The sequence below is a fragment of the Chiloscyllium plagiosum genome, chromosome 21 (assembly GCF_004010195.1).
Source record: "Chiloscyllium plagiosum isolate BGI_BamShark_2017 chromosome 21, ASM401019v2, whole genome shotgun sequence".
Taxonomy (NCBI): domain Eukaryota; kingdom Metazoa; phylum Chordata; class Chondrichthyes; order Orectolobiformes; family Hemiscylliidae; genus Chiloscyllium; species Chiloscyllium plagiosum.
Window position 1 is genome coordinate 42529319 of NC_057730.1, and position 16783 is coordinate 42546101.

The following is a 16783-nucleotide window of genomic DNA, read 5'->3' on the forward strand; positions in this document are numbered from 1 at the left end:
CCCTCCCATGTTCTAAGCACTGCTGTGGTATCCATAAGCAGTGTTTACCTTGCTATTTGGAGAAATCAATTGTCTTTTGCAACATCAGCCTATGTGGCCAACATAGTGAAGTTCCACATACGTTTGTCAAAATTATTGACTCAAAATTGCAGCACCTGAAGGATAAAGGAGAGCTCTTTCTCACAGTGTTAAGGCACTCAGGTAGAGCAGGTGAACACTATCAGTAAATGTATGTTGTTTAAAAAGTGAGACGGATATCTTGTGAAACAGAATTATTGATGTCAGCATTGTTAGATATGTTCAGATTCACACTTTTATTTTGTTTGTACCAGTAGAGATCTGGGTTATCAGAGCAGTTTGTAGGAGGAGGGAGCATGTTAAAGAGATAGGGGGTAAGTATCTTTGAACACAGCTGAAAACCAGCATCAGAAAAAAACCTTCACTTTAAATTTTGCCTGTCATGCATCCCACAAAAAGGAAATTTGGATAGGGTCTATAATGTGGGGCTTGACCTGTCATGTTTATAGCCTGTCAGAGTTGAAAACTACTTGTCTTGCATTCTCTGTAATAAATAGCAAAACAGCTAGATGTTGGGGATTTTCCAGTTGAAGGTTGGGTGGCGGACGTGTAATGCAAAGTTTAGTACATCTCCAAAATAATATACTTGAGAGAGAAAAATGTCTTTGTGAAGTGGGGAAAGGTTCAGTGTCCCTTTGAGTTGGGGGAAACATTAGGACCTAAAATGTCTCCATGAAATTGTGAAAGGGTAGGGCAGAAAGTGCTTTTGAGAATTGTGGCAATGAGTAACACAATAAGGTATCTGTTAAGTAGTGAAAGATTAGGGCAGAGTGTACCTTTGTGAAATAATTAGGGTGGAAAGTGCCTGTGTGAGGTGAGGAAAGGGTTAGTGCAGAGAATTTCTGTGTGAAGTGAAAAAGGGTTAAAATCGAGAGTACCTCTGGAAAATAGGGAAAGTTTACGATGGAATGTAACTCTGCAAGTGAGGAAAAGTTAGGACAGAAGGTGCCTGTGGGAAGTGGGAAAAGATAAAAGAGTTTCTGAATATTAAGCCAGCTCATTCACAGCAACCTTAGTTTTAAACAAAATCGCAAATTTACGAAATGTCAAAGTTAGTAATAATTGCCCCAGTTTTTAACATAACTGTTTATGATACTTTGATCTCATAGATTCATAAAATCCCTGGAGAGTGAAAACAGGTCATTTGGCCTATCGAGACTATGCTGCCCCTCTGAAGAGTATCCCATCCAGACTGATGCCATCCCTGTAACCTGCACTTACCATGACTAATCCATCCAGCCTGCACACTCCTGGACACTATGGGCAATTTAGCAGAGCCAATCCACCTAATTTGCACATCTTTGGAATGTAGGAGGAAACTGGAGAACCCAGAGGAAAGCTACACAGACAGGGGAAGAATGTACAGACAGCCACCCAAGGGTGGAATCAAACCACAGTCCCTAGGACTGTGAGGCAGCAGTGCTAACCACTGAGCCACCGTGCCACCACCAGCCAATTTGCTAGCATCATTATAGTTGTGTATTATTTGTTAAAACTATGAGTGAGAAAGAATTAAAGTAATTTATGGCTTTTGCACTTTTTATTCCAACAGAAGATGGTTGTATCTTTTGTTAGCCTTGCCTCTATCAAATGGTCCACAATCTATTTAAGTTTCATACATTAAAATGCGCTTCCATTTCTTCCCCGAAGGCAGTTTTCAGATTTGTCTTGATAAATGTGAAAACGATATCTGATTCAATCAAAATTTAAACTTTGTTAATAGATTTCTATAACAGTTGTACTGCAATGGTGTTACTTCAATTGCTGAGCTGTCTTGTTTCAAAGTTTACAAGGGCTTCTTATTAATTCTTACAGGAAACTAGTTGCACCAGACAGCCTTAATTTAGCTACTGCAGATGCTGGAGATCAGAGTTAAGATTAGAGTGCTGCTGGAAAAACACAGCAGGTCAGGCAGCATCCGAGGAGCAGGAAAATCAACATTTTGGCTTTAGCCCGAAACGTCAATTTTCCTGCTCCTCGAATGCTGCCTGACCTGCTGGGTTTTTCCAGCACCACTCTAATCTTGACAGCCTCAATTTAGCAGGAAGTGAATTTTTAGTCACCATTCAGTTTAGATTCATTGTTGTTCTGTGAAAACAGATATCATATTTTAGCTGCTGTCTGGCAATAGATGTTCTGTGTGTTAGAAAACATGAGAATAATTTGCATTCTAGCAAATTCCACATTAGCTGTCAGTCAGCTTGTAGTAGCTAAACAGTCAGTTATGCCATATTCCTAATTGAGTTATGCTCTGAAATAGACTTATTGAAAGGGTTGGTTGTGGAAAATTAGTTGACTGGCATTCAAAAAGGAATTAGGTGAACACTTACAGCGGAGAAAATTGCAGGCCAAGAGGTGGAACCAACTAAATTGCTCCTTCTATGAACCAATATAGGCTTGAAGGGCTGAATAGCCTCCTGTGCTATAATTATTCTATTCTGTGATTCCATGTAAGGATCAGTACATCAAGTCAGGTGGGGCAAACCATATTTGCTGCATGCAACCTTTGGTTCTTTTGCCAGTCATTTATTTCAGTATCTTAGGTTTCTTGACCCTTGTGCCAAAGAGAGCAATTTCTCTCTGTTCTATCTAGGCCCATAATGATTTTGAATACCTCTATAAAATCTTATCCCAAGCTTCTCCAATCTATTCATGTAACTGAAGGCCTTCTTCCTTAACATTATTCTCATATATCTGTTCTGCCACCTTCTGAATCTTCCACATCCCTCTTAAGAATGTGGTGCCCAGAACAGAACCAATGCAACAACATCATGTCAGTCTCCCAAATTACAGAAGTTATGGTGATCATGGGGGATTTCAATATGCAGGTGGGCTGGGAAGTGATTCGTAAGAAAAGGAATTTGAGAAATGTCTACAAATGGCTTTTTGGAGCAACTTGGCGTGGAGCCCACTAGGGAACGGGTAATACTGGATTTAGTGTTGTGCAATGTGGTAGACTTCGTAAGGGAGGTTAAGACGAAGGAACCCTTAGGAGGCAGTGATCATAATATGATATAACTTACTCTGCAGTTTGATAAGGAGAAGATAGAATCAGAGGTAACAGTATTACAGCTGAATAAAGGCAATCTCAGAGGCATGAGGGAGGAACTGGGTAAAATTGACTGGGAGAGGAGCCTAGCAGGAAAGACAGTGAAACAGCAATGGCAGGAGTTTCTGGGAGTAATTCAGGAGGCACAGCAGAGATTCATCCTTAGGAAAAAGAGCATGGTACAGGGAGAATGAGGCAACCATAACTGACAAGGGAAGTCAGGGATAGCATAAAAGCAAAAGTGAAACCATATAATGTGGCAAAGGACAGTGGGAAACCAGAGGAATGGGAAGCTTACAAAGATCAACAGAGGGCATCAAAAAAACAAATAAGGAGGGAGAATATTAAATATGAGGATAAGCTCGTTGGTAATATAAAGGAAGTCTGTAAGAGTTTTTTTTAGATAAATAAAGGGCATATCTGAGGGTAGCTTACCCTCGTATTTTCATGGTGGAAAACATGAGTAATATCACCAAAACTTCAAGTGAGTGAGGGGGGAGAGCTGAGTATGGTGGCCATCACCAAGGAGAAGGTGCTAGAAAAACTGAATAGCCTGAAGGCGGATAAATCACCTGGACCAGATGACTACACCCCAGAGTTCTAAAGGAGAGCGCTGAAGAAGTAGTGGAGGTGTTAGTGGTGATCTTTCAGGAATCATTAGAGTCACGGAGGGTCCCAGAGGATTGGAAAATCACTAACGTGACAACCCTGTTTAAAAAGGAAGTTAAGGCAAAAGACAGAAATTACAGACCGAGTAGCCTAACCTTGGTTGTGGGTAAGATCCTGGAATCCATTGTGAAGAATGAGATTTCTGAATACTTGGAAGTGTACAGTAAAATAGGGCAAAGTCAGCACGGTTTCATCAAGGGGAGGTCATGCCTGACAGATCTGCTAGAATTCTTTGAGGCAGGAATGAGCAGGTTAGACCAAGGGAAGCCAATGAATGTTATCTACCGGAAGACAAGGTTCCGCACAGGAGGCTACTGAGTCAAGTAAAGGCCCCTGGTGTTCAAGGCAAGGTGCTAACATGGATAGAAGCTTGATTGTCTGGCAGAAAGCAAATGATGAGGATTAAAGGGTCTTTCTCAGGATGGCAGCCGGTGACAAGTGGGGCTCCGCAAGGCTCAGTGTTAGGACCACAACTTTTCACTTTATAAATTAACGATCTAGATAAAGAAACTGAGGGCATTCTGGCTAGGTTTGCAGACAATACAAAGATAGGTAGAGGGACAGGTAGCATTGAGGAGGAGAGGATGCTGTAGAAGGATTTGGACAGGTTGGGAGAGTGGGCAAAGAAGTGTCAAGTGGAGTACAGTGCGGGAAAGTGTGAGGTCATGCACTTTGGTAGGAAGAATAGAGGCATGGACTGTTTTCTAAATGGCGAGAAAATTCAGAAGAATGAAATGCAAAGAGACTTGAAAGTTCTATTCCAGGATTCTCTCAAGGCAAACGCAATGATGGCATTTATTTTGAGAGGAAATGAATATAAAAGCAGGGATGTACTTCTGAGGGTCTATAAGGCTGTGGTCAGACCACATTTAGAAGTTTTGGGCCCCATATCTCAGGAAGGAAGTACTAGCCCAAGAGCATGATACAAGAGCTTCATGAGAATGGTCCCAAGAATGAAAAACTTGTCTGAATGGCAGAGCAGACCCGATTGGCTGAATGGCCTAATTTTTGCTGCTGTCTTATGGTCTTACGGCCTTAAGTGAAGAAGTGTGGTAAGCAAGTGCCCCCGTGCCATTTTGTAAATCAGTGATGATTAAGGCATTATCCTTGCGTACAGCCTAAATTGCCCACAATTTTCTCACTGCCCGCTGCATTTTCTCGGTATTGGATCTGAGCAGTTTGAGAGTTTTTTTTATTCAAAAGATAATGAAGTGAAAATTGATCAGTCACCAGAATCCTGATTGCATGTATCATCTGATTTGCTGGTGAAATAGTTATACATTTTAAATTGATGACATCTTGTATGTTTTGTACAAGTTCAATGGAAAAAAAAATTATTTCTAAGAGCAAGTTCTAGCTGTGATGGACCTCCTGTTCACAACCTTACCCCTCTGCTGCATGATGACCCAGTCTTCAGTGTTGATTGAGCATGGAGTTTCTCCTCTACTCCTTGAGTTGACTTTATCCTTCCTGATAGACAACCGCTTATTAGTTATCTGATAGTAAGTGTACATATTGGTACTACAACAAGCGGATCCCTCCATTTCGGGTCTGCTTCTCACCCCTCAGAAAATAGTAAAATCCAACCTTGTGTCTATTTATAAAGGTCAGCATCCCATTAGACTTTCTAACATTTCTCAACCTATCTGCAACATTCAATTATTTGGGCACATATATTCTCAGGTATCTCTGTTCCTCCATCCCCTTGCAAATAGTATCTTATGTTTATATTGCCTCTCCTCATTTGTCCTACCAAACTTTATCGCTTCACATTGTTCACTGCCATGTATTGACCCATTCTACCAGCTCATCTATGCCCTCTTGAAATCTATCACGTGTACTCCCAGGTTTGTATCATCTACAAAATTGTGCCCTGATAATACCAGTCTAAGTTATTGATGTGTATCAAGAAGAACTAACTCTAATTTCAAAATTGGTAAACAGAATTGTTGCTTCTACAATAGCTTTGTTAATGTCAATTTAGATAAAGAATTGGCTGAAGGTCAGTTAATGGATCATGAGAAATGATTATTTTACCGGAGGATGTGAAACATTGGGTTCCTAAAGGATCAGTCCTGGGATCCTTGCCCTTTTCATAGAGTCATAGAGATATACAGCACGGAAACAGATCCTTTTGTCCAACTTGTCCATGCCGCCCAGATATTCTAACCTAATCTAGTCCCATTTGCCAGCACTTGGGCCATACCCTTCTAAACCCTTCCTGTTCATATATCCATTTCATGATAACTATAAATGATTTGAATATTGAAGTACAAAGTAAAAATTTTTAATTTGCTAACAAAGTCAAACTGGGAGAAGTGACATTAGTGATTGTGGCATAAACTGACTATAATAGAACTAAGATAGGCAACCAGAATTGGTAGGCAAATGGGATTTACTACAGGGAAGTGTGGGGTAATAAATGTTAGCAAAAGGAATAGGGAGAAACAAAGTAGATTTCAAACTCTCAGTTCTGAAGCCTGTACCAGAATAGGACGATCTTGACGTATATATTGGTGGAGCTTTGACATATTGAGAGAATGTGAGCAAAGCACGTGCGACTGTGGCTTCATAAGCAGAGGTATTGCATACCAAAACAGGGAACTTTTATAAATTTCTGGATGAACACAATTAATGAATTATTCAAAGTTTGGGTGAAGATTTGTAGCTCAGGTGCTCGTTGTTGTGGTTCTGTTCGCCGAGCTGGAAATTTTTGTTGCAAACATTTCGTCCCCTGTCTAGGTGACATCCTCAGTGCTTGGGAGCCTCCTGTGAAGCACTTCTGTGGTGTTTCCTCCGGCATTTATAGTGGCCTGTCCCTGCCGCTTCCGGTTGTCAGTTTCAGCTGTCCGCTGTAGTGGCCGGTATATTGGGTCCAGGTCGATGTGTTTGTTGATGGAGTTTGTGGATGAGTGCCATGCTTCTAGGAATTCCCTGGCTGTTCTTTGTTTGGCTTGCCCAATAATGTTAGTGTTGTCCCAGTCGAATTCATGTTGCTTGTCGTCTGCGTGTGTGGCTACTAAGGATAGCTGGTCGTGGCGTTTCGTGGCGTTTCGTGGCTAGTTGATGTTCATGAATGCGGATCGTTAGCTGTCTTCCTGTTTGTCCTATATAGTGTTTTGTGCAGTCCTTGCATGGGATTTTGTACACTACATTAGTTTTGCTCATGCTGGGTCCTTCGTTCTGGTGAGTTGTTGTCTGAGGGTGGCTGTTGGTTTGTGTGCTGTTATAAGTCCTAGTGGTCGCAGTAGTCTGGCTGTCTTAAATAAATTACAGAAGAAATGTCTGGCTGAAGGTGCAGGGCTATGGAACACATATTTAAGGTTTGGGTAAGAGCTGCAGGCAGGATATGAGAAAGAACCATTTACAATGTGAGCAATCATGATCTTGAACTTGCTACCCATGAGCCAGTGAGGTGGGAATGGATGGAAACAGAGACAATCTGTGTTTCCAAAGATACAATGGATTGGCATTTGAAGGAAATAAACATGCAGAGCTCAGGGATAGATTGAGGAAATGGAACTGACTAGATTGCTCTATGGAAGATCAGCATAGATTCAGTGGGTCGCATGGTTTTCTTCTGTGCTGTAAATCTCTATAATATCAACATATACCTTCCTCGAATCCCAAAAAACTAATCACTCTAACTGTTTCCTGTCATTCACCCTGCTTTGAGTCCATTCTGCCAGTGTCTCTTGCATTCCATGACCTTCTTACTTTGCTGACAAGCCCATTATGGATCACTATCAAATGCTTTTACAAAGTCCATACACACCGTATCATCGATCCTCCCTGTTAGCTCATCAAAAAACTGAATCAAGTTGGTTAAACAGAACTTGCCTTTTCCAAATTCATGTTGGATTTCCTGAATTAATCTTCAGTTGTCCAATTTTCTTAGAGCTATACCCTGGGTTATATCTTTTTCATACCACCAAAAGATAAACTAACTTGCTTGTAATTGTTGGGTTTATCATTGCATCCTTTTTTGAACAACGATTTTCAATTTTCCAGTCCTCTGCCACTGCCTCTGTACCTAAAGAGAAGGTTATTACCAGCACTTCCACAATTTCCACCCTTCTCTCAGCATCCTTGAATTATCTGATCCAATTCTGGCAACTTATCATCCTTAAGTGCAATCAGCCTTTCTAGTAGTCTCTGTTTATTAACGTTTTTGGCTGTATCACAACTATTTCTTTTTTCACGCTGACTTTGACAGCATTTTCCTTCTTGGTTAAATAAAAACGATAAAAGTCCTATATAGTTGGGAAATGTGAAGGGAATAGTGAAGTTTATACTCTTTCAAATGTGGGTTAATCTTTATGAGAAAGAAGAACCAGCACAACTAAGAAATCCTAAATCTTACCCAAACCACAATCTTTGCTTTTTACCTCACTTAAGATTTTATAAAATTGGAGAGCAGGAACTTTTACATTGAGCACCCTCTCCTTAATCTATTTTCCATTGAAACCTGAACCTTTGAAGCTAATCAGCCTCCAACTGCCCCTCCAGACTTGACAGCATGCATGCTATCCTTATTTGAACAGACAGCCTATTCTCAAGCCAATTAAATGTGCAGCCCTCATGAAAATCAATACAGGTGACTGGTTCTCCCTGAGATGGGGATTTGGCATCTGGAAACAGAGGGAAAATCCTACATACATATGTCATTGCTCTTGATAATGTCTTCTCTTAATCTGTAATTTTGCTTGAAGCTTGCTAAGTATTTGATATTCTGACAAAGAAAGAAAAACTTACATTTATAATTACAACCAAAGTAACAATCCTGTCCAGCAGCAAATTACTGCAGGTGCTGGAATCAGTACTGGAAACAACAAATGCTGGAGGTCACAGAGGGGCGGACAGCATTCATGGAGAGAGAGAGCGAACTACTGTTTCGGGTCTCCTTGAGCCTCTATCAGAGCTGAAGTGAAGTGTGGAAGCGGGGACAGCATTTATGCTATAGTTTTGGGTGGGCAGATAGAGAAGGGGGGTGGGAATAGAGTGCTGATAGAGAAAAGATGCTGATAGTTCAGATTAAGTGATAAGAAAGCAAGAATGGCAGAACGATGGTGTGTCTCCTGCCAGACTTGAAATGACAGACACTGGGATGGTGAAGGGAAGAAAGGAACTCCATCAACAAACACATCGACCTGGACCCAATATACCAACCACTACAGCGGACAGCTGAAACTGACAACCGGAAGCGGCAGGGACAGACCACTATAAACACCGGAGGAAACATCAAAGAAGCGCTTCGCAGGAGGCTCCCAAGCACTGATGATGTCGCCTAGCCAGGGGACGAAACGTTTGCAACAAAAACTTCCAGCTCGGCGAACGGAACCACAGCAACGAGCACCCGAGCTACAAATCTTCGAAGAAAGGACTTGATAACAAGCTGAAAGGAAGAGAAGTCGTCATTCACAATTTGAAGGTGTTGAACTCAATATTAAGTCCAGAAAGCTGTAAAGTGCCTCGTCTGAAGATGAGATGTTGTTCCTCTACTTTGCGCTATGATTCACTGATACACTGTAGGATGCCCAGGACAGGCATCTAGGCATGCGACCAAGGTTAAGGAAGAAACAAGCTATTGTTTAGAAGGGCTGTTTTAGAAGGTGGAATAATCCAAACAGATGTGACATAGACAAAGGGCCGGGAGAATAGGATGGAGTCCTTGCAGGATGTAGGGTGTGACAAGTTGTGAAGGTAGCTATGCAAGTCCATGGCTTTGTAGTGAATGGCAGTGGACAGTTTATTTTCTGAAGTGGAAACAGAGGTCAAGGAAAGGAAAGGAAGTGTCAGAAATGGGCAAAGTGAAAGTTGTAGAGGGGTGGAAATTGGAAGCAAAATGAATGAAGTTTTCAAGGTCCCATTAGGAGCATGAAGTGGCACCACAGTAGTTGTCGATGTACCAATAGAAAAGTTGTGGGAAGGAGTCAATGTAAGACTGGAACAAAGATCATTCTACATACTCCATAAAGAGGCAGGTATAACTGGGACCCATGTGTGCTCATAGCCACTCCTTTAACTCGACAGAAATGAGATGAATTAAAGGAGAAATTGTTCAGTGAGGGAACAAGTTCAGTCAGGTGGAGGAGAGTGGTGGTGGATGGGAATTGTTCAGGCTTCTGGTCAAGGAAGAAGCCAAGAGCTCAGACCATCCTGGTGGGAAATGGAGGTGTTAGAGGGAACTGGGAATTGTCAATATAGTGGAGACTATCAGTGGAATTGCTGATGAAGGTGGGCAGGGTCTGGGCAAGTGGAGAGAGGATGGACTCAAGCTAGTAGTTAATGAGTTCAGCGGGGGAGGTTAATACAATGGGCCAACCAGGACAGTCTGGTTTGTGGATTTTGGAAAGGGCGTAGAAGCCGGCTGTTTGGGATTGGGACACCCTAGATTGGAGGCAGTAGGGGGAATGTCTCCTGAGGTAATGAAGTCGATGACAGTCCTGGTAACGATGGCTTGATATTTGGATGTGGGATTATGGTTCAGAGGACGGTTAGAAGAAGTGTCCGAGAGCTGACGTTGAGCTTCCTCAAGGTAAAGATCAGTGCACCAGACTAGTTGACATGGCTTGCTTCATCCGTAATTGTGGTTGACAAGGCCCTCAACCACATCTGAACTTTAACCAGTGTTTCAACCCTTACCCCTTCCCATCACTCACAACAGCGCGATTGGTTTCCCCTGTCCTCATTTGTCATCACGCCAGCCTCTGCATTCAAAGGATCATTCACAGCCATTTCAGACAACTGCAGCAGAATGCGACCACCAAACACATCTTCCCCTCATTCCCCCTGCCTGCATTTTGCAGAGATCATTCCCTCCAGGATATCCTAGTCCATTCCACAACCACCAATACCACCTCCCCCTCTCCATGGCACCTTCCCAAGTAACTGCAGAAAGTGCAACACCTGCCCCTTCACCTCCCTGCTCACCATACAAGGGCCTAAACAGTTTCTCCAGGTGAAGCAGCATTCCACCTGTACTTCCTGCAATCTTGTGTATTGTATTCACTGCACCCAATATGGCCTACAATGTGGTTTGGAGAAACCAAACGCGGACTCGGTAACCGCCTTGCAGAACACCTCCAGTCTGTGCACAAGCATGACCTCGACCTTCCCGTAGCTGGTTATTTTAACACAGCATCCTGTTTGCTTGCCTACATGTCTGTCCTGGGCATGCTGCAGTGTACCAGTGAATCATAGCTCAAGCCGGAGGAACAATATCCTATCTTCAGACTGGGCACTTTACAGCTTTCTGGACTTAACATTGAATTCAGCACCTTCCAAGTGTGAACAGTTTCTTCCCCTTCTTTTAGTTTGTTATCATATCCTTTCTCCCCTTCCCCATCCTAGTGTCTGTCGTTTCAAGTCTGACAGGAGACACACATTCTTCTGCCATTCTCACATTCCAATCATTTAATCTGTACTATGAGCAGCTTTTCTGTACCAGCACCCTACCATCTCCCCTTCCCCTCCCAAACAACACCATTAATGTGTTCCCTTCACATTTCAGTTCAGCTCTGATGAAGAATCATCAAGATTGAAACGTTAGCTTGTTCTCTCTCTCCATGGATGCTGTCTGACCTGCTGTGATCTCCAGAATTTGTTGTTTTCAGTAAAAATCCTGTCAAGTTCATGTGATGTGTTCTGTCTGTCCAGATTCATCAAGTTGTCCCCATAGACATATCCCCAATATGTCTACAAATTCAATTTTGTTTTCCTCTGCTCAGTATCTCAATCATTAGTTCTTTGAGTAATAAGGCATTGAATTGGTTTCTTAGTCATGAATTGTAACATGCTAAAATAAATTGATTAATCTTCATTGTACCAGTTGCAATATTGGTTTGAATTACAACAAAATATTGTACATCAATTCAGCTTTCAGCTGAGTAGATTTTCAGAACTAAACTAAACAGACTTCGGCCTGGGATTCTGGCATTATTACCTTGTTAATTGTTTTCTAATTTACTTTGTCATCTTTTCTCAAATTTTTTTTTAAATTCTCTAAACGGGAGCTCCTTGTGACTTTGCTTGGAGAACCAAGCAAGTCATTGTCAATAATGAAAGGAGTTTACCGATAATCAGTAATATATATTACATATATCTGATATTTAGTAATCATGTAATTTACATAATACATTTGAGTTCAGCTCACGTTGAATGTTAAGCAGAAAATTCCACCCACTTAGATTTAATAACCTTTCCAAAACATTCATCATGATACCATTATACCACACTTTAAAGAAGAACATCCACCTAAAAAATCATGTTGATATTTATTAATAGTATCTTTTAAGGTGTTCGAGTGATAAAACTACATTTTAAACTCCTTTAAACACAATATTTCTGGTGAGAATTGATCAGATTTTATCTTTCAGAAAATAATTTACTATTTACTCACAGTTGTGTTGCTGGAACTGCATTAGTTCTTCAAACTTAACAGTTTCATGCTTATCTGCTCCACACACTGCTGGGTTTTATTTACATTTTGCCACTTCTGCCACATTTTGCCAAAAGGAAGCAAAGGATGGTGAGATAACAAATTCTGAGTTTTGAGATCTTGAGAAAGAATGCGATGAGACAGTCTTAATTTTATCATCATAGGAACGTAAGGAAAAGGAACAACATAACATATACTTGGATATTGTTGCTTGAATTTATGATTTCTCAGTTCAACTTTCTATGCTTAGTTTTAGGGTTAATTCAATGTCTTGTTTAGAATGTTGTATAGCATTAAATAAGTGATGCATTGTTTTGAAGTGGCCATGTAGGAGTTTGCTAAACAGTGGCAAATACGGATGCAGTTCCTTGAGAATTCTGAAAACACTCGTTTGATAAATAATTTGATCCAACCAACATTGATCAGTGGCAGATTGGCTCTTTGCATGAGCGCTAAGAATTATTTCCATTCACAGTGAAAAGTTGTAGGAAATGAGGTGCTCAGTGAAGAGCTTACCTGTTATGTTTCGATGATCTAATAAATTCATTTATATGCCTGCCTGCGTCAAGTGAAATTAGATTAATGAGGTCTGGCTATATACTTGATTTTGACTCTATATTAGGATTTTTCTGAGACAAATGTTGTCTCACGTGTGCTTTGGATGCACTTCCAATTTGTTTGCCCATATCTTTTCAAATCTGAAATTACAAAAAATAAAATCTAATTTTTGACATTGTTTCTTGGAATTTTATGATAAGATTCAAGAAAGTAGTCCAGGCAGTTCTTCTATAACACGATGGTTGCATTCTTGTGCAATCCCATGTTATAGTAAAATTGCGTTTTAGAAACAGTGCTTAAAGTGTTGGTGATGTGATCGCCTTACAGCCAACGCACACTTTAAAAGTTTGCCTTTTTGAAACAGTGTCCCCAATTTGGCAATCGCATTATAGTGAATTTGTGGTAATGAAATGCATGTTATATCAGAATGAATTGTACAGAACTCTGTTTGTAACTCCTTAGACGGTAAGTTGATCTGTGATAAGGTGTGTCCATTTATGATTCTGTACACTCAGGAAATTCATTGTATTAGAATCTTACAATGAAGACTCCTTAGGCCCAGCATCTCTAGACTAGCTATCTACAACTTGTGGATCCCAATTCCCTTGCCAATCTCCTGGAGCCCTGTCACATTTTATTCTCAAATAATTATTTCATTCTCTTAAGAAAGCCATAGTTGAATATGCCTTCACAACACTCTCTCACACTGTGTGGCAAAATGAAGAACTTACAAACACATGAAAACTTACTTGCTGCATAGAAGAAAATCTTCACATGTCATTGTTCCCATTGTATTCCAATCACCTTACATCAGTGTCCTCTAGTTCTTAATCCTTCCACCATCAGGAACAGATTCTCCCTATTTATTCTGCCAGACTAGTCATGATTTTGAACACTTATATCATACCTCCTTGTAAGCTTCTCTTCAAACAGAATACCTCAATTTTCACTAGTCACTCTGTGTAGCTGATGATCCTAAGTACTGGAACCATGCTTATAAATCTTTTCCTTACTCTCTCTCCTGCCTTCCTTTGGCAGGTGCATTGGTCAGAGTTGAAAAATGTGGTGCTGGAAAAACACAGCAGGCCAGGCAGCGTCTGAGGAGCAGGAGAATCTAGATTTCTCCAGCTTCCTCATTTCCCCTCCCCCCACCTTATCTCAGTCCCAACCCCCGGATTCCGATTCTCCTGCTCCTCGGATGCTGCCTGGCCTGCTGTGTTTTTCCAGCACCACATTTTTCAACTCTGGTCTCCAGCATCTGCAGTCCTCACTTTCTCCCAGGTGCATTGGTCAGAAGTGATACAATACTCCACTTTAGACTGAATCAACATTTCACACAGGTTGGTCATAGCATCCTTACTCTGTACTCTATGCCCCTATTTATGAAGCCCCAAGATGTTGTCTGGTTTATTACCCACTTTGTTAAACTGCCCTACCATTGGTGATGAGTAGATGTACATTCCGAGGTGTCTCTGCTACTGCACTTGTGTATGACGTGAAATCGACAAATCTAGAATTTAACTTCAACTTTTAGCAGAATTACAATGAAGTTGCTTGACCTGACTTTGTGTGTTTTTAAACATACATTGAGAAGAACCTCCAATTGCCATATCGGCTATCTAACCGTTCAATCTTGCTTTGTTGTTTTGTGCCACTCTGAAGATTCACCATGGACAGTACAGTTACCCAACATTAATCCAGGAGTGATGCACATTACTGTGCATGGGTTAACACCAGCCCGGTCATACCAGTTCCGCATGTGCGCAGTGAACCAGCTAGGAAAAGGACAGTACAGCACAGAAACCAACAGGTATGTTACTTTTTCAAGAACCAAGCAAAGTTTGCACAGTATTATTTTTGTGTTAGTCCAAAGTATTTGCTATGAGTGACAATGTACTGAACTGTTTCCTGTCCTTGTTGACCGCTTTGATTCTTTTACTCAACTACTGGCCCAACTGGAAATTGATTTTTAAATATATTAATTCAATTGAATGCCTTTTCTATTTGAAATGGTCTAGATGCATTTACGTTTCACTACACATCGTAAAAAAGTGCTGTAGTTCCAAATTGCAAAGCCAAAATCTTTGTCTTCTCCTTCAGCATTCATGGGGTGGCACGGTGGCACAGTGGTTAGCACTGCTGCCTCACAGCACCAGGGTCCCAGGTTTGATTCCAGCCTCAGGCGACTGTCTGTGTGGTGTTTGCACACTCTCCCTGTGTCTGCATGGGTTTCTTCCGGGTGTTCCGGTTTCCTTTCACAGTCCAAAGATGTGCAGGTCAGATAAATTAGCCATGCCAAATTGCCCATAGTATTAGGTTCATTAGTCAGAGGGAAATGGGTCTGGGTGGGTTACTCTTTGGAGGGTCGGTGTGGACTGGTTGGGCCGAAGGGCCGGTTTCCACTCTGTGGGAGGGAACCTAATCTAATCTAATCTAACTTGATCATTGTATACATTTGAGGCAGAGATGGACAAATGTTTAGTCCTTCAGTAAATCAAGAGATTGGACAATGAGTGGTAAAGTGAAGTTGAGGCAGAAGATCAGCCCTGATCATATTCAATGGCAGTGTAGGCTTGAGATGCTTTGTGATCTACTCCTGTTCCTTTTTATTGTGTTCTTAGAGGATGGTCAGTAATAAAGGCAGCAAGATATTCAGGTGAAAGTATTTACTCAGAGTAGTTTGAAACTGGAGTTTACCCCTACAAGGTCTGATTGAGGCACATAGAATTGATGTATTTAAGTGAAAGCTAGATATGTTCATAAGGGCAAAAGGATTTGTTGACAGGGTTGAATGAAGTAAAACGAAAGAGGCTTTCATGAAGTTTAAGCGTGAGCTGGTGAGCAGTCCTGTAAATTCTATCTATTTTGATGTGAATTGTAGTTTTATTACATGTAAAAATGCAATATTCAATAGCAATTTCTATTAATCAAACTTGAATGGCCCTAAGAATGGAGAAAATGGGTCACTTGTATTTTCAGTTTCATCTATGATATGCTTTTTCTGTTTGTAGCAATATGTCAGTTTAAATATGGCTTTCTTACAGAGAGTAAACACACTTATTATGAACTATTTATGGTTGACAAGTTCCTGTTTCTGTTTGCTTGGAGCTAGAATTGTAAATATTTTAGTGTTGAACCTTTCCTGGAAGCATGCTACTTTTGACGAGGCTTCACCACTCTCCTTGCCTCATGTTATAAATGCCCAATAAAAAGACTGACTTCAACATAAACCCTTGAGGATTTAGAATGTCAACACTTCAGTCATCAGTGATTCAAAAGTCTGTCCACACTTAACTGTGCCTTGAATAAAACAAAAATAATGACACAAGAGGAAATGGAGAAGAACGATAATTGTACTGCATTACAAGCAAATGCAATAGAAAAGGTGAAAAACTGTTGCAAATATTATCTCCTATGTTAAGAAATCTGTATAAACTCTCTCACTTCTTATTGGCCATGAATACAGGAGTGTGATTTCAATTTCTTATTAATTGCACAGTATTAGTTGAGGATTATATGGAAATTGTAATTTGCATTTTAGAAGCTAGATCTAATGTTTTTCTTGAGATTGTGAGACCACCAATTGAGAAAAACCTTTAAGAATTTTATCTCAATCTTACATGTGGGCTCTGAGTGTTTTTGGTTATTAACAAGGTCGTGAAACAAATACTTGTGTATGTTCTATACAAGTATTATCACAAACTCAGGTGTACAACTTGGATCATAGGTCAGTAACAATAAACACACAGGCTGGTGGACTATTTGCTAGTTTCAGGCATAAGAAACCCAGAATATGTTCCAATATAAGACCATAAGACATAGGAGTGGAAGTAAGGCTATTCGGCCCATCGAGTCCACTCCGCCATTCAATCATGGCTGATGCGCATTTCAGCTCCACTTACCAGCGTTCTCCCCGTAGCCCTTGATTCCTCTAGACAACAAGAATCTATCAATCTCGGCCTTGAAGGCAACTTCATTGAGTTGTAGAA

The 16783-nt window shown here is 40.8% G+C and overlaps 1 protein-coding gene across 4 annotated transcripts in view; it reads left to right on the top strand.

Moving 5' to 3' along the window:
• The window catches only part of sdk1a (sidekick cell adhesion molecule 1a), an 856101-nt gene that overhangs the window by 595300 nt on the left and 244018 nt on the right, over positions 1-16783 (top strand). For all 4 annotated transcript variants that reach the window (XM_043711901.1, XM_043711903.1, XM_043711902.1 and 1 more), the window contains one exon: positions 14457-14604. In XM_043711901.1, coding sequence (XP_043567836.1) covers positions 14457-14604 — 148 coding nt within the window. The remainder of the gene's footprint in view (positions 1-14456; positions 14605-16783) is intronic.